Consider the following 21,809-nt stretch of genomic DNA (forward strand, 5'->3'; position numbering starts at 1 on the left):
CTTCTTTGCAGTTTTTCAATCCAGCTGGATTTTAGGCAGTGGTTCTCCTACAATCCAATTTATTTAAAATAAAAAATAAAGACCAGAGTCTTGGTTCAGCCCAGGAGGCCCGGATACGGTCCGATATCTGGATTTTGCAACTCCCTGGCCCTTGAAACACCTCCCGGTGCTCTGGCATCCAAGCGGGTTGAGACGGGACGCTCTTCTGTTGTCACACATCAGTCTCAATGCGCAGCCGTTCCAGGCGCTGCACGTTGCGTTCGACAGCGTTGCGGTTGGTGATCTCCTGGGCGCAGGCTTGCGGGAACCAGCCCTTCTCTCCGTCCCGCAGACGCTCCCCCAGATACCAACCTGGGAGAAGATGGAGAAGGGATTAAGAGGTCATCCAAAAGTGTTTTTTGTTTTTCTTTAATGAGGCAACCGGACTTTCTTGTTTTTTTGTCTGAAGAGGTTTCACTTCTCATCCCAGAAGCTTCTTCAGTTCTTTGGTAGTTCTTTGAAGATATTTCGCTTCCCATCCAAGAAGCTCCTTTGGGTTCTTGGATAAGAAACAAACCATCTTCAAAGACAAAAGCACCTTGACCATGACCTGGAGGACTGAGTGTCTCCATAAACAGGTAAAAAAAAATATGAATTTTTGCTGAAGGATGTAGCAAGCCATTTAAATCATGGTTTGGAGGGGGCGAAGGATGTAACCTATCAAGCTACGATCCCCTAACCTAGTTTTTCTCAACCTTGAGCAGTGTGGACTTGAACTCCCAGAGTTCCTCAGCCAGCAAGCAGGGTGGGAGTTGAAGTCCACTTTGCTAGGGGATTCTGGGAGTTGATGCCTTCCTTCATCTTCTAAAGGTGAGTTTTAGAACTGGAGGGTCAGCCTGCACTGCATAACGGATAAAAAAAAATATTATTCTGGCTTTTGCAAAAAAAAGGGAACGAATGAATTCTGCCTGCATCACTGGGATCTTTCTCTAGCCACTCACCCTCTTCCTGGTTCAGGATAAGGACGACGTCGGATTGCTGGAGCGAAATCTCATCCGCCTGCTTAGCCAGATAGGCTCTGGTGATCTCTACCTGTTGGAGTGCTGGCCAAAAAGAGAGAAAACACGCTCAAGCCAATGCCAGACAATATAATAATATATATATATTTTTTAAAAAAAATGTATGCCAAAAACTCTGAGAGGCACAGCTTGTTTTTTTAATAAAGACTCACTAGTGGAAGATACACTCGTAGCATTAAATCAAGATGTGGAATATAGAAGATAGAATAACAGAGATGGAAGGGACCTTGGAGGTCTTCTAGCTCAACCCCCTGCTCAAGAAGGAGACCTTTTCAATCAATCAATCAATCAATCAATCAATCAATCAATCAATCAGGATAGAGCTGGAAGGGATTTTGGAGGTCTTCTAGGTCTTAAAAGCCTCCAGTGAGGGAGCACCCATAACTTCTAGTGACAAGCTGTTCCACTGGTTAATTGTTGTCACTATTAGGAAATTTCTCCTTAATTCTAGGTTGCTTCTCAACTTGGCTGTTTCTTGTCCTGCCTTCTGGGGCTTTGGAGAATAAGTTGACCCACGCCTCTTCTTTGGGGCAGCCCCTGAGATACGTCACTCAGAAGTTGTCGATGCTAAGGAGAAACGTCCTAACAGTGACAACAATTAACCACTGGAACAGCTCGCCACTAGACCTTGTAGGTGCTCCATCACTGGTGGCTTTTAAGAAGAGACTGGACAGCCATTGGTCTGAAATGGTCTAGGGTCTCCTGCTTGAGCAGGGGGTTGGACTAGAGGACCTCCAAGGTCCCTTCCAGCTCTATTCTGATTGATTGATATGTTTGAGCAGGGGGCTGGACTAGAAGACCTCTGAGGTCCTTGCCAGCTGTATTCTTATTCTGAAAAGCATCAGCATCTACATCTACATCTGCAACTACATCTATCTCCATCCATCCATCCATCCATCCCTCTCTTCTATCTATCTATCTATCTATCTATCTATCTATCTATCTATCTATCTATCTATCTATCTATCATCTCATCCTATCTATCCATTCATCCCTCTCTTCCTCCTATCTATCTATCTATCTATCTATCTATCTATCTATCTATCTATCTATCTATCTATCATCTCATCCTATCTATCCATTCATCCCTCTCTTCCTTCTATCTATCTATCTATCTATCTATCTATCTATCTATCTATCTATTATCTCATCCTATCTATCCATCCATCCCTCTCTTCTATCTATCTATCTATCTATCTATCTATCTATCTATCTATCTATCTATCTATCTATTATCATCCTATCTATCCATTCATCCCTCTCTTCCATCTATCTATCTATCTATCTATCTATCTATCTATCTATCTATCTATCCATCCATACATTCATCCCTCTCTTCCTCTTTATCTATCTACCTATCTACCTGTCTACCTACCTACCTATCTATCTATCTCTCCGACCAGCAGGAGGAGCACGGAGCCTAATTTTCTGCAATGGAGAAGACAAGACAGCCTCTCTCTCTCTGTCTCTCTCTCTCTCCCTCTCTCTCCCACACGCACACACACACATTCTTCTATTTAAATCCTGAGAACAAAAGGTCAGGAACATTTTCTGAACGTCTCAAAACAACACAATCCTTCTCACACTCCCAGGGCCGGAAAAGCCTCTCACCCATGTCCTGATTTTTATTATTTTATTTTATTTTTTATTTTGCAAAACACGGAATTCTTCGGAGCTGCTTTCCAAATTCTTTGCTCGCTTCTCATTTGGACGAAACAAGTCAGACTTGGTTGTGGAAGCGACGAAGAGAGAGAGAGAGAGAGAGAGGGAGAGAGAGCGAGCAAAACAGCTGCAAAAGAACATCTGGACCAGAGCCCCAGTTAAGAGTAAAATCTCCTGCCCTTAAAAGGATCTTAGCCTCAACGGGAAGAGATGGGGAAATTGCGCTTATTCAGCTCCACAAAGGACTTTTCGGCTCTTGGGAGTCCGTAAGCCACAAATCGATTATTTGGCTTCGGCCGGTTCCCCCAAAGCTGTGGTTTTCATACACTGTGACGGGGGAGGCCAGATGCTTCCCTGAAAACATGACCTACCCTGAAAGTAAGTCCTAGCTTGATTTTTACACGTCAGCCCAATATAAGCTGTGCACCCCAAAATAGGCCCTAATTAAGATCCCGCCCACTGCAGAGTTGCTGGCCACAGGAGAAGAAATTCCTAAAGGCCTCTCACAGTGAAAAGGAGCCCAGGGGTGATGCATGCAAGTGAGGTTACTCAGTGGATGACATGCCCCGAAAATAAGGGCCTCCCTCCTGCTTGGGCAGGGGGTTGGACTAGATGACCTACAAGATCCCTTCCGACTCTGATTATCTGTTAAGACCTGGTGCCTTTTTTTTGGTGGCAAAAAAATAGTATATAAGACAGGGTCTTATTTTGGGGGGAAACACGGTAGTTTAAAAGTGCATAATTGCTTGGAACAGGTGGATTAGGAGGAGAGGAAAAAAACACAACATTGCATTTTATTTCGCAAAATGGATCGTTTTCTTTTTCCCTGCTGGGCACCGTCGACTAAAATTGAGAATTTCTTTTGGACTCACCTCCTTTCTCTGCTGTGCTGGTTTCTTTCTCTTCTCGGTGCATCAATGCGCTGATCCAACGGGCCCTGTCGCTTCTGCACAGAGCAAAAGGGAGGGATTTGTGAGCGGGTCGGAATAAAATGAAACCCCTAAACCCTGGATTTTATGGGGTTCTGCAATTTGGATCCAGATTTTGGGGTGGGGGGGAAGAGAAATCTGGAAGATTTCCCTCTCTTTTCCCCTAGTTCAGAACAATATCTTTAAAAAAAAAAGAAAAAAAAGAAAAATATCTACCCTCAAGGCAGTGTCCCAAATTGGGTTCAAATTTCAAAATCTGCTCTGGGATCTCTTCATGGTCTCCTATCTGGGGGCAAGGGCACAGGCTGGTTGGGCATTCAGAGGAAGAGCCAGGCCCATCCCCTCTTCATCCTAGGGCATGCAAGGAGGAGCAGATAAGGGGAAAACGTGAATGGTGTGGTCTGCGGGGAAGGAAGGGGCCCTGATCCCCTCCATGGGCTGCAGCTGTGAGGACTGTTTAAAAGGACAAATTGCGCATGGCCCAGTGCTGGAAGCAAAGCGTGAAATAATTCTAGTCTTTCAGTTCTTATCTGAGTTCTGGCCAGTGTGTGTATTTCGATATCAGTGGACATTTTCAAGCCCTTATCCTGCCTTGTCTCCTTAATTGCTTCAGTGTGGTTTGTGTTGCTTTTTCTATTTATAATTTATCTGTATTTTGAGTTTGAACGGCATTTCTTCCTTTTCACAACTGTTTGTGGGAGAGTTTTTTTTGTCTCCAGTCGATGATAATAATTGGACCTTTGAAGCCAAGTTGAAGGAATTAAACTGTTTTTGTGACTTTGTTGTTTTTGTATTCCATCCTGGGTCATCACAAACTGTTTCAGCACCGGTCAGTTGCCGAGTTTTTTCTCGCTCGGCATACTCACCGTGATTCTGCAGCCAGGACGACTTCCTCCGGCTTGCCTTCATTGTCCTTTCGCAAAGTGAGTTGGAAGAGGTAGCCGCTGCGACCGAGGCCGGTCGGACTGTCCGGGGTTTCGATCTTCTCGACCGTGAGATGTTCCAACATGGAGTAGGTGAGGACAGCATAGCTCTCCTCGCTGATCCAGAAGAGGAAATAAAAAAAAATCAAAAAAGGGGAAGGAGTTGAGTGACGGATGCAATTTTTATCGCATTTTAATGCAAAATTTATATCATTTTACGCAAGAAAACAACATTTTTCTCCAAGGGGAGAAGGGGATCCTGGGAGTTTCCCCATGCAGGGCATTCTGGGAAATGAAGTCCACACAGGGGCGAGTGCAGAAAGCTGAGTGACGAAGAACAGGCAAGTGTGCAAATTGTGTATCGAGCTAGTAGGTTATAATAATGACGTATTATACTTGAGTCTTTTTTCTGTATTTTTAAAACTTTTTTTAAAAAGCACTCAATGCTTTTTTCCCTCCCCTTCGAGAACATACACACAAATATGTAACGGCCATGGGGTGAAAAAAGGGTCGTAAATATTATTTTTTTCACTGCCATCGCTTTGAACGGTCACTAAACGAACTATTGTAAGTTGAGGACTAACTGGAAATAACTTTGCCTCCTCCTCCTCCTCCTCCTCCTCCTCCTTCTTGTTACTATTACTATGATGATTACGAATGAGTGATCAATGGACGGTCAGGAAGAGTCAAGGATTTTTTTTTTGCGCTCACCTTTTTTTCTTGGTGATGATCAGGACGTCGTTGAAGACAAAGAGGTAGCAGATTCCCCGCCCGGATCCCTTCCGGAAGATTCCGCCGTCTTCGGTTGGAGGGAGGGAGACTCGCCCCCTTTTCAACAGCCAGCGGGAGGTTGAGATCAGTGGGAAGTTCTGAAAGAGGCAGAAGGTCGGTCCGGCTAGGCTACGGGGTCCAACTGTCCACCGAGACCATAAGACACAGAATCCCCTGGAAGGGACCTTGGAGGTCATCTAGGCCAACCCCCTGCTCAAGCGAGAGACCCTCGACCGTTCCAGACCAATGGCTGCCCGGCCTCTTCTTAAAAGCCTTCCAGTGATGGAGGCACCGCAAATCCTTCCATTGATTAATTGAACCTATTCCCACCCCCGTTGCCTTTGTGAGCAAGGTTTGCGAAGTGAGCCAAGCTTGAGCCACAAGAGTTTCCTTCCCAGAACCCCTTGGGTGGAAAGATCTCACCTTGACTTTGCCAAAATCCAGCTGGTTCTGCAGACTGCACATCTGTTCCGTCCTTTCCATGGTGTGAGCTCCTTCGTTGCACTTCTTCACCACCTGCCAAGACAAACGAAAGAAGTGATGGATGGATGGATATATATATATATATATATATAGTATAGTCAACTCATAAAATATTTCCATGGTCTTTTTAGAGTGTCTAACAGAAAGGGTGGGGGGAGAAAGGGGTTTGAAAGAGCAGTGCGGCAGCTTGGAAACTGAAAGCGCATTCCACCAATAGCTTTTCAAAGGTAGTAACTAGGCGACTGAAGCTTCTGCCGGGCAAAATTCTAACTGGAGAGAGCATGATGGATGACTCTGGGCTACGGACGGGTCCCATTGGAGGATATGAATTATGATACACCCAGAGGGTGGGGTGGAACCAGGGTCAAGGGTGATGATGAATGATGTGTCTCAGAGTCGGCTGCACCCAGGCAGTGCCTGACATGTTAACTCCCAATAAATCCTTTGGAAGTTTGGCTCGAGACTCAGGATTTCATTGGGGGGAACTGCCGGAATCCTGACATATATTTCATATAAATTTATTATTATATGCTATACATATGTATATACTCTGAGAAGCACAGAGCCGAAGACACAAGCCTGAAGATGATGAATGAGGCTTCATCGAAACGTTGCCTAGATAGTTCCAATCTTACGCGGGAGAAAACCCATATATATATATATATATGTGTGTGTGTGTGTGTGTATAAAAAATAAAAGTAAGCCAAACTCCCATTAAGTCACCCAAAGCTATTCTTGTTTTCCTTTCCCTTCTTCCCCAAAAGAGCCAATTTATCCCTCCAAAAAAAGTCATTTCTCTCTTTTCCGCACCTGTTGGGAGGACCTACCTTGCTGATGGCCTTCAGAGCTTGCGTGGTGGCTCGGTATGCAGCTGTGTTCACTGGGGTTTTTTGACAGACGGTCTGAAATGGGGGGGAAAAAAGGGGGTTCTTTCAATGTCCCCCCCATTTTACAGATGTTTGCAATGCCTCGTTTGTGGCTCCTGATGGGTTCAGGGCACATCTGGCGTAGCAGGGTGCCAAGAACCAGCCAAAATGTTTGGATATCTAAGGGACTTCTGGGTTTGGGTAAATATACCACTGCTTTGACACTGTAAGGTGTTTTTCCTATTTATTTTCCTTCCTTCCTGTTTTCCTTCCTTCCTCCCCTCCTTCTTATCTCTTCCTCCCTTCTTGCTTTCCTTCCTTCCTTCCTTTCTTCTTCCCCTCCTTCCTATCTCTTCCTTCCTTCTTGCTTTCCTTCCTTCCTTCCTGCTTTCCTTCCTTCCTCTCCTCCTTCCTATCTCTTCCTTCCTGCTTTCCTTTCTTCCTCCCTTCCTCCCCTCCTTCTTATCCCTTCCTATCTCTTCCTGCCTTCCTTTCTTTCTACTTTCCTTCCTTTCTTCCTTCCTCCCTCCCTCCTTCCCCAGTTTCTATGCTTACTTAGTTTCCTTTGCTAATCTACTAACCATACTCTTCAAATGTATTATTAAATAATGTGTTAACTTAGTATTACTCTCCTAAAATAAATTTTTGCTCCGGACCAGGGGTTGGACTAGATGATCCCCAGGTTCCCTTTCCACCCTAAGATTCTATGCTTATAAATCATATATTTAGAACGCTAGCAGGATCTTAACATTTTCTATGGAATGAAAATGATCGGATGAAGCAAGCAAAATGAGAGCCAGGGACCCGTCACGGCTGCGCGGGCTGGAACCGTTCCTCCCTGAGGACTAGCGGCACAGCTCGTTCCCGAGGCTCGGAGAGGAGAGGGCCGAAGACCCCCGGTTTTACTCACATCCAAGAGGAGGGGCAGCCGTGTCACCCTCTGCATGGGGAGGATGAGGAAGGAAATCAGGGGCAGGCTGCCGCATTCCGGCATCCGTTCAATCCGCTTTAAGGACTCCTTAAAGGCGACGTTGGAAGCTCTAAAAACAGAATTGGAAAAAACAGGATTAATTTTTTTCCCCCTCCACAACCAAAAAGCCATTTCAGGGGGGGAAAAAAAACCCCAAAACCTTTTCTGGACAAGCCTTCTCCTACGACAGCACCCTCCTTTCTTTTAATTCAATTGATCAATCCGAATAGAGCCGGAAGGGACCTTGGAGGTCTTCTAGTCCAACCCCTGCTCAACCAGGAGGCCTTTGACCATTCCAGACAAACGGCTGTCCATAACGGAGACTCACCCCTTGCATACCTTGTCCAGTTTTTCAACAACAACAACAACAATGCCTCCAGTTACCCTAAACTTTAGCAGGATTAAATAATTAAATTGTCCCATCTTGTTCTTTTCCCCCCCCGGGTTGCAAAATCGGGATTTGGAAAACGGCTGCAAAATTGTAGCCTCGCTCGTCCAAGAGTCAAAGGGGTCCCCACTCAACTCACAGGAGCTTCTGGAGGGTTCTTTGCTGGTAGACCTCGTTGGAGCAGTAGATGACGTAGGGGTGGAAGTGTCCGGAGGCGTGCGCTTCCACCACGTCGCTGATGTCCGGAATCACCACATTTTCCCGGTGCCTCTTTTCCAAATCTTCAAAAAAGCTAGATAGACACACACACACACACACCCAAAATAAATCTCGTGAGAAGCTCACAATCATCCACCCTACAATGAAATCCTTAGCAGGGATATCGGGCACATATTATCACATGTGGTGGAAGTGCCCGAAAGCAAAATAGTAATAATAATTGGATGAAAATTTCATACGTGGTTAGAAAAATAAATAAATTCTAAGACAGCATATAGATTATAAGATGGAACTATTTCTCTTAGGCAGAATACTGGAAAAACACGATAAAGGGAATTTATAGTTGATATGACATGTTTTGAGAGCAGCAAGAATTGTCTGAGCACGACACTGGAAGAAGGAGGAAACCCCGACAGAAGATGATATCATTAAACAAATACTAAACGGTGCAAAAATGGACAGACTAACACTGAAGATAAAAGAAAAGGAAGACACAGAATACGATGAAATAGGGGATTTGTTTTATCCATGGTTGGGTAACAGAGGTAGAAATTAGGATTTAAAAAAATATTACTACCAGGTTTCCCCGAAAATAAGGCCTTGTCTTATATTTCTTTCTTTGCTACCAAAAAAAGGCACCAGATCTTATTTTCGGGGAACGTCATCCACTGACTAAACCCCAGCCTTCTTCCCTCTGCCCTCTAAAACTGACCTCTTGCTGACCGCCAAGATGTCCCCCACGTTGGAGAAGAGGTGATGATGGTCCATCTGGGTCATGGTCTCCTTCAACTCGGCTGATTTCAGGAAATGCTCCACCAGGATGGTCAGGCTATGGAGGTAGGAGTACTCGGAGGTGATGATCTCAAAGATGGCCTGTGTCGGAGCGGGGAGATAGAGAGAAGATCCATGAGGGGGAAGGTGGGCAGAAGGATGGTTTGTTGGCGGTTCGTTGAGGTTGGTTGGGAGAAAGAAGCCAGTTTGCATGTCTAAGTGTTAACTCGTAAATCATTCCTTAGGCCTTTTTCCGAGTTGCCATAAGGAGGAGCGGGGAAGGCCTGAGGGAGCATAGATGAAGGCCGGAAGCACATTCCACGCTTATCTTATGGAGGTTGTAGCCTAGGCTACCGGATCTTCTGCCCACAAAAATCCTTCATTGGAGAATGAGATTGGTGACACCCAGCCCATGAACGTGTTTCGGTTGGAGAATCTGATTTATGACACACCCAAGGTGTCAACTAAAAAGATATTCCTGTCAATTTTCTTTTCTCTTGAGATGCGGCTAGAGACTTTTGATTTGAATGAGGGTGGATTTGTTGGACCCCTGACACAAGGAGGTGTGTGTGTGTGGGGGGGGGGAACAGGGTCATAGGTGATACTAAATTACATGTCTCGGAGTTGGCTTCATAGGAGTTAGTGCCCGCCATGTTGCTCCTAATAAAGATGTTGGATTCTTTTGAAGGTTGGCTCGAGGCTCAGGATCGAATGAGGGCAATCGTCGGAACCCGGACACTAAGCTAGAATCAGTATTGGGGCGGTCTTAGAATGAAGCCGTCATTGTTAAATTGGAGTTAAGGAGAAGCTGTGTTGGAAGAACCCAACATTGTTTCTCAACCGTGGTGACTTTAAGATGGGTGGACTTCAACTCCCAGAATTCTGGATGGGTGGATAGACTCTCAGAATTCCCCAGTCTGGCTCTCCATCTTTCTGTAGCTCTCCCACCCACCCCAAATTTGGCCCCTTGTGGGATTCTCCTGGTGACCGTCAGATCTCCAAGGCCTTTTCCATCCCTTCTTTGGAACGTTGAGTTGGGTTGAAGATCATGAAAGGCCACCAAAGACGCTTCAACATTCTCAAGACCTCCCTGTTTCCCAAGGAGATGGGTGGTCCATATCACACCTTCGCTCACCTCTTGCCTCTTACGTTCTTCCGGGGATATACGGTCCAAGATGCCGGCTTCCAGGACCTGAAGAAGACAAATTCAAGAAATGTTCTCCTGATATCCTAATTCTTCGTTTGCGGGTCTGACGAAAAAGTTCACCAGAGAAAAAAAAGAGGTGAGGAGATGGGCTTGAAGAAGGACCCTCCATGCTGTAGAAGTTCAGTCCAGGTTCTTCTCCCATCAGGACCCACCAAGAACCCTCCAAGAAGTTCTAGAAGAACTTTTGGAGGCCTTCAACTCCTCTGTTCCACTTTGAGCTCTCCAGATGTGCACATTTCAATCCTCAGCTCTGGGGAGGTGAAGACTTCACATCTGGAAAGTCCACACCTGGATAGGGGACAGGGTCAGCCACATAAACTTAAGTTTCTTGAAGCCTCCAGATGGGTTATCCTACAACCTATCCTATTCCCTATGTTCTACTTTTCTTGCAAATCATCCCAAGCAAACTGAAACTAATATCCTAAAAATTTAGGGAACGGGGGCGGGTGGGGTCGGAAGGAAAGTTTGGCCTGTTTTACAAAATAAAAAATAAAAATAAAAGAAGAGGAACATTTTATTCCACGAGAAACTGGGCAAAGGGAACGACGAACCACGAAACAGGGAGTGGCCTGGGATAAGGCGTGTGTAAATTAGAGGCAGTCACGTATGTACCTCACCTTTGTGTGTGTGTGTGTGTGTGTGTGTTTGTGTGTGTGCGTGTTTAATTACACAGCCACGCACACATCCGGGAATTTCCAAAGCTTTTGAGTTTCTTATTGCAACATTGGGAACAAAATGCAAAAGCGGCATTTCCTCCTGGCTGATTCAGGCAACGGGGTCAATGGGCGAAGTTCTCCCTGCGATGCCAACGATTTTTTTTTCTTTACTTTCTTTGAAAAGGTTGCAGGTTGGTGGCTTAAGAGAAATCCGGTGTGTGTTTATTTGGTTTGTCTGTGTGTGTGTGTGTGTGTGTGGGTGTGTGTGTGTGTGTTCCCTCTGCATTTCCGCTGCCCGTTTGCACCTCTGCCTTCTCCAAAGACGGGAGGGCATTTGCCAAGAGTCCTATATTTTATTTTAAACATATAAAGAACGGCGGCTGGAATTGGGTTTGTCTAAAGTTCTCGAACTCAGAGAGTTTAGAATTTAGTCAATTTTGAAAGGAGAAAAATTTGGGATGTAGTGAATTTGGAGTTTAGCATTTGGAAGAATTCAGAATTGAGAGAGTTTAGAGTTCAGCGCGTTTAGAATTCAGAGAATTTAGTGAATGGAATTTAAAGAATTTGGAATTTAGAGAAGTTAGAATTTGGTGCATTTAGAATTTATGGAATTTAGAATTTATTGAATTTGGAATTTAGTCAATTTAGAATTTAGTCAATTTAGAATTTAGAGAAGTTAGTCAATTTAGAATTTAGAGAATTTAGAATTTAGTCAATTTAGAATTTAGAGAAGTTAGTCAATTTAGAATTTAGAGAATTTAGAATTTAGTCAATTTAGAATTTAGAGAAGTTAGTCAATTTAGAATTTAGAGAATTTAGAATTTAGTCAATCTGGAATTTAGTGAATTTAGAATTTAGAGTATTTAGAATTGAGAGTATTTAGAATTGAGAGTATTTGGAATTTAGAGAATTTGGAATGTGGAGAAGGGCACCAGAGACCTGCATTGGAGTCGAATCGAAGGGAGAGAAGCCAGGGAGACCAGAAAGGGAATTCCAGGGAGTCCTTGACTTATGACCACAATGGACCTCGATCCAGGCAGCGTCCTCCCCACAACAGAGTACGGAGACACCGGGAGAGAGCCCTTCGCCCGACGGTGTCTTCCCCTCGGCGTTCCCTACCTCAGGCTGCTGGCTCCAGGTGGCGTGGGCGGGGCGGTAGCTTTTCACCACGATGGAGGGCGGGTGTTCTTCGGGAATGGCATCCAGGTCAAGCAAGTCGTCGTCCGATTCGTGGTTGATGGAGTTGAGGCCCTTTTCTCGGATCTCTTGGTACAAGCGGGGATCTGGCGGAAGGAGAGCCGAGAGAGAGAGAGAGAGACGCATCAAGGAGATCCAGCCCCAAGCAGTTTTGTGGGTCAACGCACAAGAATATCGGGAGGGTCAGAGCACCAACCACGAGCCACCAACCACAAGGGGCAAAATCTCGGTCTAAATCACAGAATAAGAGTTGGAAGGGACCTCAGAGGTCATCTAGTCCAACCCCCACCCCGCTTGGGCAGGAGATCCTAAAGGAATGGTTGTTGAGTCAAGGATTGCCTGCACTGGAATTTCTCCCTTTTACGTCTGTCCGCATCCTCACCGCTCTCTGGCTCTGAATAAAATCAATTTTAAGGGAAGGGAGCGAGGGAGCGAGGAAGGCATAAAGGAGAAGTGGAAGGATAGCTGAGAATAGAATGGGTAGAGAGAGAAAAGAAGGAAGGAGGGAAGGAAGGGAGGGAGGGAGGAAGGATGGAAGGAAGAAAGGAAGGGTCAAGATCGGCACGGGACTCACCATCTTTGAACGAACCGCCGTGATGCTGCAGCCGCTTGCGCCCCAACGTTCGCTGTGGGGAAGAAAAGGGTCCCCCCATCAGTGGGGTTTGTTTTCCCACGGATTCACACACACACACACACACAGGCCTGTCTAAACAGGCTAAATCATGACAACTGGACCGAGGCTTATTAAAACCGAGATGTTTCGTTACTCCTAAGGCCATCTCAGATAAAATGGTGGCCCAATTTCTTCTTAAAAGCCTCCAGGGTTGGAGCACCCAAGATTGCTGGTGGCAAGGGGTTCCACTGGTGAATTGATCTGGGATTCTAGAATAACAGAGTCGGAAGGGACCTCGGAGGCCTTCTAGTCCAACCCCCTTCTCAGGCAGGAAGCCCTGTATCATTCCAGACAAACGGCTGTCCAGTCTCTCCTTAAAAACCTCCAGGGACGGAGCACCCAAACTTCTGGAGGCAAGTTTATCCATCCATCCGTCCACCCATCCATCTATCCATCCATTCATCTATCCATCCATTCATCTATCCATCTATCCATCCATCCATCTATCCATCCATCTATCCATCCATCTATCCATCTATTCATCCATCCATCCATCCATCTATCTATCCATCCATCTATCCATCTATTCATCTATCCATCCATCCATCTATCCATCCATCTATCCATCTATTCATCCATCCATCCATCCATCCATCCATCCATCCATCTATCCATCCATCCATCCATCCATTCATCTATCCATCCATCCATCCATCCATCCATCCATCCATCCATCCATCTATCTATCCATCTATCCATCCATCCATCCATCCATTTCTCCCTACCTCCCCATCTGTCACGTATCTTATCGATCTATCTCAGAATCATAGCATCCTAGGCCGGGAAGAGACCTCAGAGGTCTTCTAGTCCAACCCCCTGCTCAGGCAGGAGACCCTACTACCATCCCAGACAAATAGCACGACGGAGCATCCTTTGAGTAGCTACTTGGAACGGTCCCTGAATGGGCTCTTTCGTTGGGCAGGAAGCCTGGGAGATGCCCTCAGGAATGGCTTTGAGGGGAACCGATGTGGATGGACGTGCCCAATTTTTGGGGGAGTGGGTGAGGAGGGGGGCACTCTTTTTAGCCTACCTTGTTCCTCGCAGGAGCCCGGCCAGCAGGGGCCTTGGCATCCCCCAACACGGGCTTGAGACCCCCCACGGCCGGGGGCACCTCAGGTTCTCCGCCGTTCCTCACGCCCTTCATGGCCGCCCGGTAGGACATGCTGCGCAGGTTGCGTTTCAAGCTCCCTTCGCTGGCGTCCAGCTCGTCGTCCTCAGGCTCGTCCTCCATGGCAAAGCTGGGTGCCGACAAGCGCTTGGGGTCGCCACGGAGCCCCTCCCTGCCGCATGCCGCCCCTTCGGAGAAGCTCTGGGGGCGGGCGGGAAGCTTAGACTTGGGGTCTTCGGCTAAGCTCCTGGGGATGAGTTGCTGGGTGCCCACCTTGAGGGCGGCTGGGCTCTCGGTGCTCAGGATGATCCGGCGTGGGATGGCGAGAGGGGTCGAGGGCTTGGCCAGGGGGTCGCCATCCTCCAAGCGGGTCACGGAGGGGCATTTCTCCTGAGGAGACACGCTGCTGTTGCTGGGGGATGGAGGTCCCAGGAGAAGACCTCTGTCCACCAGAAGGCCGGTTGAGTGCTCTTGGGCCATTTTGAGCCAGGAGAGCCCTAGGAGGAGGGGAAAAAAAAGAGAGATCAACTGTGGTTTAGCCAATAACCACGATGAAGTGGGACTGGTAGAGAGGTAAACCGTAGCTTAGCCAATAACCACGATGGATGAATAGAGATAAATAATAGATAATAGACATAGATAGATTACAAAGATAAATAACATAATAGACAGATATAGATAATTGATTATAGATTACATGGATGGATGGATATAATAGATAACAGATAGATATAGACTGATAGATTATATTGATATAGACAGATATAAATAATAGATGATAGATATTGATTGTATAGACAAGAATAGATAGCAGATATATAGATAGACATAGATAAATAATAGATAGATGATAGATCAGATCATGGTCTGCAAACTTGGGCAACTTTAAGACTTGTGGACTTCAACTCCCAGAATTATGGGAGTTGAAGTCCACAAGTCTTAAAGTTGCCAAGTTTGGAGACCTCTGGATTAGATAGATGGATGGATAGATAACATATATAAATAGTGGATAATAGACAGATATAGATCGATGATAGAGACATATACAGATAGATGATAGACAGACATAAATAATAGATGAGAGACAGATATCGATATAGAATAAATAAAAGATAGACATATATACGGTAGATAGACATAGATAAATAATACATGATAGATTAAATGGATGGATGGATGGATAGATAATAGATATAGATAAATAATAGATAATAGAAGGATATAGATGGATGGATGGATGGATGGATGGATGGATAGATAGATAGATAGATAGGTAGGTAGGTAGATAGATAGATAGATAGATAGATAGATAGATAGATAGATAATAGATTTAATAGACAATAGACAGATATAGATTGATAAACTATATAGATAGATATAGATATCTATATTGGAGAAAAAGGACAATTTGGGGCAAGATTCCCAGACCGGATCTGGAAAGCTGGACTTGGGAGACGGGACAGGGGAACACAGCTGAATTTTCTTGGCACCAGTGTGTACGCTTGCGCACACCCACATGGTCCCAGAAGCGAGTTCGACCGGTCCTGCCACTTTTCCAAAGGTCACTTACAAGTAAGCAAACCCAGCTCAGATACAGAAGCTGTTTTCTCTTTCGTTTCCGCCCCCACACAGCCCCTCATTTTGCAGAATAAGTATTAAAAAATCATCCTAAGTCACTTTTGAAAGTACCGTTGTAACTTTGAACGGTCACTGAATGAAAGTTGCAAAGCAAGGACCACTTGTGTGTCTATACAAGCCAGTTTTGGAGCTTATAAAAACAACGATGAATAAGCCGGTCAGTGAAACGGTGAAGCTTTAAAGCGACTGAGAACTTAAAACAAAACAACGACATCCCAAACTGAAGGCGTTTAAGCAGCCGAAAACTGCCTCCGGGGGGGAAGAGATTTGAATAATTAAAAATAACAACAAGGGAAGGATTTTAAAGGGGATAAAGTTTTTCCTTGGGCTGGGAAAAGGCTGCGAAGGGTTTTTCACCCTCTGTGTTGGTGTGTAGAGGAGAGAGAGAGAGAGAGAGAAAGAGGGAGGGAGGAAGAGAGAAAGAGAAAGAGAGAGAGAAGGACAGACAGACTGAAAGATAAAGAGACAGAGAGAGAGAGAGAGAAAGAAAGAGAAACAGAGGGAGAAAAACACAACGGTGTTGAATATTTACCATTCAAACTCAGCACCTCGCTCTCTTCATCCCAGGGAGGCTGGAAAGTGGCAGGAGAAAATAAGTGACGTCTGAAGGGTGCCCAGTCATTCCACAGCTGGGGTCAAGGATGCAGCCCCCCCCCTCTCCCCCCAAATAAAATAAAATAAAAATTAAAAAGCCATTTAAACAGGGAGAAAATCGGGGGCCATTCAAACACAACACCCCCTCCCAAGCAGACCGGAGGAACTAACTAACTAACTAAAACAAGCTCAGGCTAAGCCAGGCACAAACCACCATCTCACTCCTGATCTGCAGGGCTGCGTCTGCCTGTGTGTGTGTGTGTGTGTGTGTGTGCAACAACCCAACATTGTTTACAAGAGATGAAATCGGCATTGGCAAAGCCTTGTTTGGAATGGGGCGGCTGGCTTTGGGGTGAGGCCCAGCTGCAGCAGAGTCAATCCAGGGGCGAGTCCTGCTCGCACACAAGAGTTGTGCAATTCTGCACACACACCCCGGGCACCTCTCTGAACTTCTCCTTTTGAAGCCCTGCCCGGGTAGCCCGGCGGAGAAGTCGCACGTTACTTTGCACCGATGTGGAAATCCAGCTGTTAAAAAAAAAAAAAGAAGGCTTCTCCAACTTGGAAAGGTGGATGGACTTCAACTCCCAGAATCCCCCAGCCGATCAGAATCCTGGGAATTGAAGTCCATCCGTGTTCAAGGGCCCAAATTGGAGAAAGGCTGAGTTAAACAACTTGGGAAGAGAGTGACACCCCACCCTTCATTGTCCAATCATCATCATCTTCTTCTTCTTTTAACGATCCCATAATCCCTTGCGGGGTGGAGTCGGCTCAGCTGAATGGAGCCGAGTGTTTTACTGGCCGGATGCTCTTCCTATCACCAGTGGGGAGTTTTTGTTCGGTAAATATATTCTCATTGTGCCCAATATCTGCCTCTACCTAGAATTGAACTCACAGCCCTCTGATCGTGAGGCAATAGTTCTCTAAGGCCTCCCTTCGTTGTCCAATCTCCGTGCAAAATAATTTAAAATATTCATTTTTCTGCTCTATAGGTATGGCTGGTAGTTGGACGCTAACTGGAGAGACAAGGATTCTTGCCAACTGCAGATCGAGCTAGTTTCCTTGCTAGCAATATAATCCTAGTTTGATGTTCTGTTTTTCCAGGATAATTTTCAACTTCTGGATCGAAGTTATCTCCTGGTGGTCTTCCATCCCCGTTCTTTTTTTAAAAAATTATTATTATTAAACATAACTATATCATGTGTTTGTCCGAGTACAGCTATTTTTGAAAAATAGTAATAATATTCATAACATTTATATGTTATGCATAGTATGCATAATATTCATAACATATTTATAACATTAATAATAATAACATAATAATATTTGCGTATCTATTTTAGTAAATCTTCAATGTAGTTAATCATTTCCTTATGCTTTTATGTTTCTAACTCCTGCTTCTGCTAGTTAGCCATTGATAAAACAAATCCCACGTTAAAAAGTATTTGGGTTTTTCTTCCATCTCCTTAATTTTGAATTTAATCCATTTCTGCACATTGTAATTTTTTTTTTTAAATAACATTTTCATCCTTAAGGGTATCTTCATTTTCCCATTGTTGTGCAAACACAATTCTAGCTACAAGTCAACACGCATAAAAATTAAATAATGTATTCCCTTTATTACACTTTTCTGGTAAGATAAGCCCACAAAAATATTTCTGGCTTTCGATCTTGTGTGTATTTTTTTCAACACTTTTTTTTGCCTTTGGGCATGTCTACCACATGGGATAGTAGTACGAAGCCGGTATCTGATTACATTTCCAACACGTCGCAGACACGTCCTGAAAACATCCTTGCCAAATCTTGCTGGTGCACAACGCCGTCCGTAAAAACGTTTTAATATAGATTTTCTTTTGCAGGCAGTTGACATTTGTCCCTTGATCGTTCCATAATCCCACCATTTCTACCAAAGGGACAATTTTGCCTTGAGCCATTGCGCGGTAGGGACCACACGCAACCACTGCAGAGGGAACCTGCATTGTGTTGACCGCACCCTGCGTTCCTTCCAAGGCTTTGGAGGGACTCCGATTTGACATGGGACGTGATGGACAGGTTGGGGCAGGGAAGAAGCTCACCTGGGTTAGGAAATAACAGCCCCCACCCCACCCCAGCCTGAAGATTGGCTGCCTTAGGCTTGCAAACCTTGCCTTCCGCTTCCGTTTTCCTGCCTCCTTTTTGGGCAGTTGGAGAATAAACAGAATAACCGTGGTGGAAGGGACCTCAGAGGTCATCTAGCAGGAGACCTTAGACCATTTCAGACCAATGCCTGTCCAAGCTCTTCTTGGAAACCTCTAAGGTTGGAGCGACAGTACATCATTACCAATACATCAATCCGAATAGGGTTGGGAGGGAGCTTAGGGGTCATCTAGTCTAGCCCCCTGCTCAAACAGGAAACCCTAGACCATTTTCAGACCAACTGGCCGCCGGCTCTTATGAAAACACCTCCAGTGTCGGAGCAAACAATATACAGGTATCAAATCCATCAGAATAGGGTTGGGAGAGACCTCGGAGGTCATCTAGTCCAACCCCCTGCTCAAGCAGGAGACCTTAGACCATTTCAGAACAAAGGCTGTCCAATCTCTTCTTGAAAACCTCCAGTGTTGGAGCGACAGTATAGCGTTATCGATAAATCCATCAGAATTGGGTTGGAAGGGACCTTAGAGGTCGTCTAGTCCAACCCTCTGCCCCCTCCCTCCACACTCTCCATCCTAAAGCCCCGCTTGGGAACCTCCTGCAAGAGAGAGGGGAGGGGCGGAGGAAGTGGGGGGGAATGCCCCAATGCCCCCCCCCCAAATCAACACCTGGAGACCCTCCCACCCCGTTCTCCAAGGGCGCTTCCCCAACCGTGCGCCCCTCTCCAAAGGCGCCCAAGGTGCTCACCTGCCTCCCTTTGGGGCCCCGGTGGGCAAGGAGCGCGCAAGGCCCGGAAGCGCGCAGGGCGAGCCCAGCGCAGGTTTGCGCGGAGGACCCCGCCCGGCGGGGAGGCGGCCCCGGAGCGCACCTGTCTCGGCGCCCCGCCCGCCCGCCCGCCCTTCTTTCCTCTTTCTTTCTTTCTTTCTTTCTTTCTTTCTTTTTCCTTCGCGGCTGGGCGGGGAGGAGATCCGGAGAGAAGAATAGATCCTCCCGCTCCACCCTCCCACCACCGGTAGTTGAATGGATCAACTGCCCAGGGGGAGAATGGATCTCTCCAGGGGCAGAATGGACCTCTCCAGGTGGAGAGTGGATCTGCCCAGGTGGAGAGACCAGAGTTCAGGAAAGGCGCAGGACCAGGGAAAGAAAGAAAGAAAGAAAGAAAGAGAGGGGGAGAGAGAAAAAGAAAGGAAGGAAGGAGGAAGGAAGGAAGGAAGGAAAAGAAAGAAAGGAAGGAACGAAGGAAGGAGGGAAGGAAGAAAGGAAGGAAGGGAAGGAAAGGAAGGGAAGGAAGGAAGGAAGGAAGAAAGAAAGAAGGGAAGGAAGGAGGGGAAGGAAGAGGAAGGAAGGAAGAAGAAGAAAGAAAGAAAGAAAGAAAGAAAGAAAGGAAGGAAGGAAGGAAGGAAGGAAGGAAGGAAGGAGGAGGAAGGAAGAAAGGGGAAGGAAGGAAGGAAGAAAGAAGGAAGGAAGGAAGGAAGGAAGGAAGGAGAGGAAGGAGGGAGGAGGGAAGGAAGAAGGAAGGAAGGAAGGAGGAGGGAGGAAGGAAGAAAGGAAGGAAGAAAGGAGGGAAGGAAGGAAGGAAGGAAGAGAAGGAGGGAGGGAGGGAGGAAGGAAGGAAGGAAGGAAGAGAAGGAGGGAAGGAGGGAGGAAGGGAAGGAAGGAAGGAAGAGAAGGAGGGAGGGAGGGAGGAAGGAAGGAAGAAGAAGGAGGGAGGGAGGGAGGAAGGAAGGAAGGAAGGAAAGAGCTGCCTGAGGGTACCAAATCTTGCATGGGGAGGGGAGTGTGTGGCTTCATTTCTGCCCCCCAGCTCCTCCTTTGGAGGGGGGGGTCTCCCTTGCAGGCAGGGGCCCCTCCCGTGTCTTGCCTTGCGGAAGTGGGTTTTGCAGCTTGCTCCCCCCTCCTCCCCCACAGGGAGTCCTCGATTTACGACGGTTCACTTCGTGACCGTTCCAAGTTACCACGCCGCCCCCTGGGGAAAAAAACAACAACTTGTGACCGCTTTTCACACTTACGACCGTTTCCCCTGACCTGACCCACATTCCGACCCTTCTTCGCAACGGACCGCCGCAGCGTCGCCCAGAGTTTCCCTTCCTGGCGACCTTCTAACGGGCAAAGTCAACATCAGGAAGCTGGATTCGCTTAACAACCATATGACTCACTGAAGAGCTGCGGCCATTCGCTCGGCGGCAGTGGCCAGAAACGGGGGTCAAAAACTCCCTTCCCCAAACGTCTCGCTCTGCCACGGAAACGCTGGGCTCGCTTGCGGCCGTTAAGCTGAGAAACTAACCCCAATCATCAAAATTGCTGAAGCGATTCTGGGCTTACCTGTTGGGGAGTGAGACACCTCCCTTAAAAAAGGCCCGTTGGATGCGGCAGAGGTTTCATTCCGGGGAGACTCGCAGAGGACTAGAAACTTAAACAGATCTCAATTAACCGCGCCTTTTGTCAGGCTCACCGAAATTCCCGCTCTTTCCCACCATGGGGTGCTGGAGGAATCCCAGGTTTCCCTGCTTGGGGCGAGTCTCAACAAGGCATCCCACTTCCATTAGACTCGGAAGAGACCGTGGAGGTCTTCTAGTCCAACCCCACCTTCTTCACCTCCAGAAAAGCAGCTGTAACCTTCAGAAGAGGCTTTCCCTACAGCGGGTGGTGTGAAAAACTATCTTCATCTACGTCAAAAATCAAATATTTTGCGGGTTTTTTTTGGGCGGGGAGGGGAGGAAAACCTAATTTCCGGTCACTTCCAACTTTTAAAACTGGGTCGCCCTCTGCTGGGCAAAGCTACCAACTGCTGAAGAAAAAAAAATCAGTAAAGGATTTTACATCTATCTATCTATCTATCTATCTATCTATCTATCTATCTATCTATCCATCTTCTATCTATCTATCTATCTATCTATCTATCTATCTATCTATCTATCTATCTATCTATCTATCTATCTATCTATCTATCTATCTTCTATCTATCTATCTATCTATCTATCTATCTATCTATCTATCTATCTATCTATCTATCTATCTATCTATCTATCTATCTATCTATCTATCTATCTATCTATCTATCTATCTATCTATCTATCTATCTATCTATCTATCTATCTATCTATCTATCTATCTATCTATCTATCTATCTATCTATCTATCCCTCTTTTAAAAAACAAAAACAAAATAAAACCCAACGAAAAGTTGGTTAAATAATCACCTTTAAAAAGAGGGGGGGGGGGGGCGCTCTGGAATGATCCAGGGAGATGCTAAGCTACCCATGCTCAAATATCAAATGTATTAAAAAAAAACCAAAACGATGCAAAAATCACATGTCCAAGAAGAGGAGGCCCGTATCTCTCTATTGTCTGTATTCCTAAATTGGCCGCCCACTTTTACACCTAGGTGGAACTTGAGGATGAGCGGAGAGGAGAGCGTTCCAACAGCCAGTTTTCCTTTCTTTCCTACATTTCTTCTGAAATATAGAGACAAACTTTGAGGTTGTTCCTTCCTTGGGTGCCTCCAGCCATGTTTGATCGCTCAAGATCTCCAGGGGTAGTGACTGAACCAACCCAACCCTGGTGTGA

General features: G+C 46.1%; 1 protein-coding gene across 5 annotated transcripts; it reads right to left on the reverse strand.

Moving 5' to 3' along the window:
* Positions 1-42: 42 nt before the first annotated feature.
* On the reverse strand, positions 43-20,906 carry ARHGEF16 (Rho guanine nucleotide exchange factor 16). Of its 5 annotated transcripts, none has more exons than XM_087915005.1 (16): positions 20,566-20,906; positions 16,052-16,148; positions 13,804-14,378; positions 12,675-12,726; positions 12,023-12,186; positions 10,176-10,232; positions 8,982-9,142; positions 8,190-8,342; positions 7,603-7,732; positions 6,654-6,728; positions 5,767-5,859; positions 5,284-5,441; positions 4,516-4,689; positions 3,593-3,666; positions 981-1,082; positions 43-351 (listed from the first exon to the last, which is right to left on the reverse strand). In XM_087915005.1, the coding sequence occupies exons 3-16, from the start codon at positions 14,359-14,361 to the stop codon at positions 212-214; spliced, it is 2,091 nt and encodes a 696-aa protein (XP_087771131.1). In that variant the 5' UTR covers positions 14,362-14,378; positions 16,052-16,148; positions 20,566-20,906; the 3' UTR covers positions 43-211. The 5 variants fall into 5 exon arrangements, with proteins under 5 accessions (XP_087771131.1, XP_026579060.2, XP_087771133.1 ...); XM_026723275.2 differs by lacking the exon at positions 20,566-20,906 and adding an exon at positions 18,991-19,096; XM_087915007.1 differs by lacking the exon at positions 20,566-20,906 and adding an exon at positions 18,991-19,053 and having other exon boundaries at positions 16,052-16,091.
* Between the last annotated feature and the right edge of the window lie 903 nt (positions 20,907-21,809).

This window comes from Pseudonaja textilis, chromosome 18 (assembly GCF_049901715.1).
Source record: "Pseudonaja textilis isolate UNSWEBS1 chromosome 18, rPseTex1.2, whole genome shotgun sequence".
Classification (NCBI taxonomy): domain Eukaryota; kingdom Metazoa; phylum Chordata; class Lepidosauria; order Squamata; family Elapidae; genus Pseudonaja; species Pseudonaja textilis.

What these genes read in the sequence shown, in the direction of transcription:
- ARHGEF16 (XM_087915004.1), bottom strand. Translation starts at nt 20,786, where the DNA reads ATGGAAGTGGGATGCCTTGTTGAGACTCGCCCCAAGCAGGGAAACCTG. An exon ending in ATCTTGGCGGTCAGCAAGAG is followed by an intron (nt 8,343 to 8,981) that starts GTCAGTTTTAGA and finishes GTGTCTATCTAG; the next exon opens with CTTTTTTGAAGATTTGGAAA. An exon ending in TGGATTTTGGCAAAGTCAAG is followed by an intron (nt 5,442 to 5,766) that starts GTGAGATCTTTC and finishes TGCCTCTTTCAG; the next exon opens with AACTTCCCACTGATCTCAAC.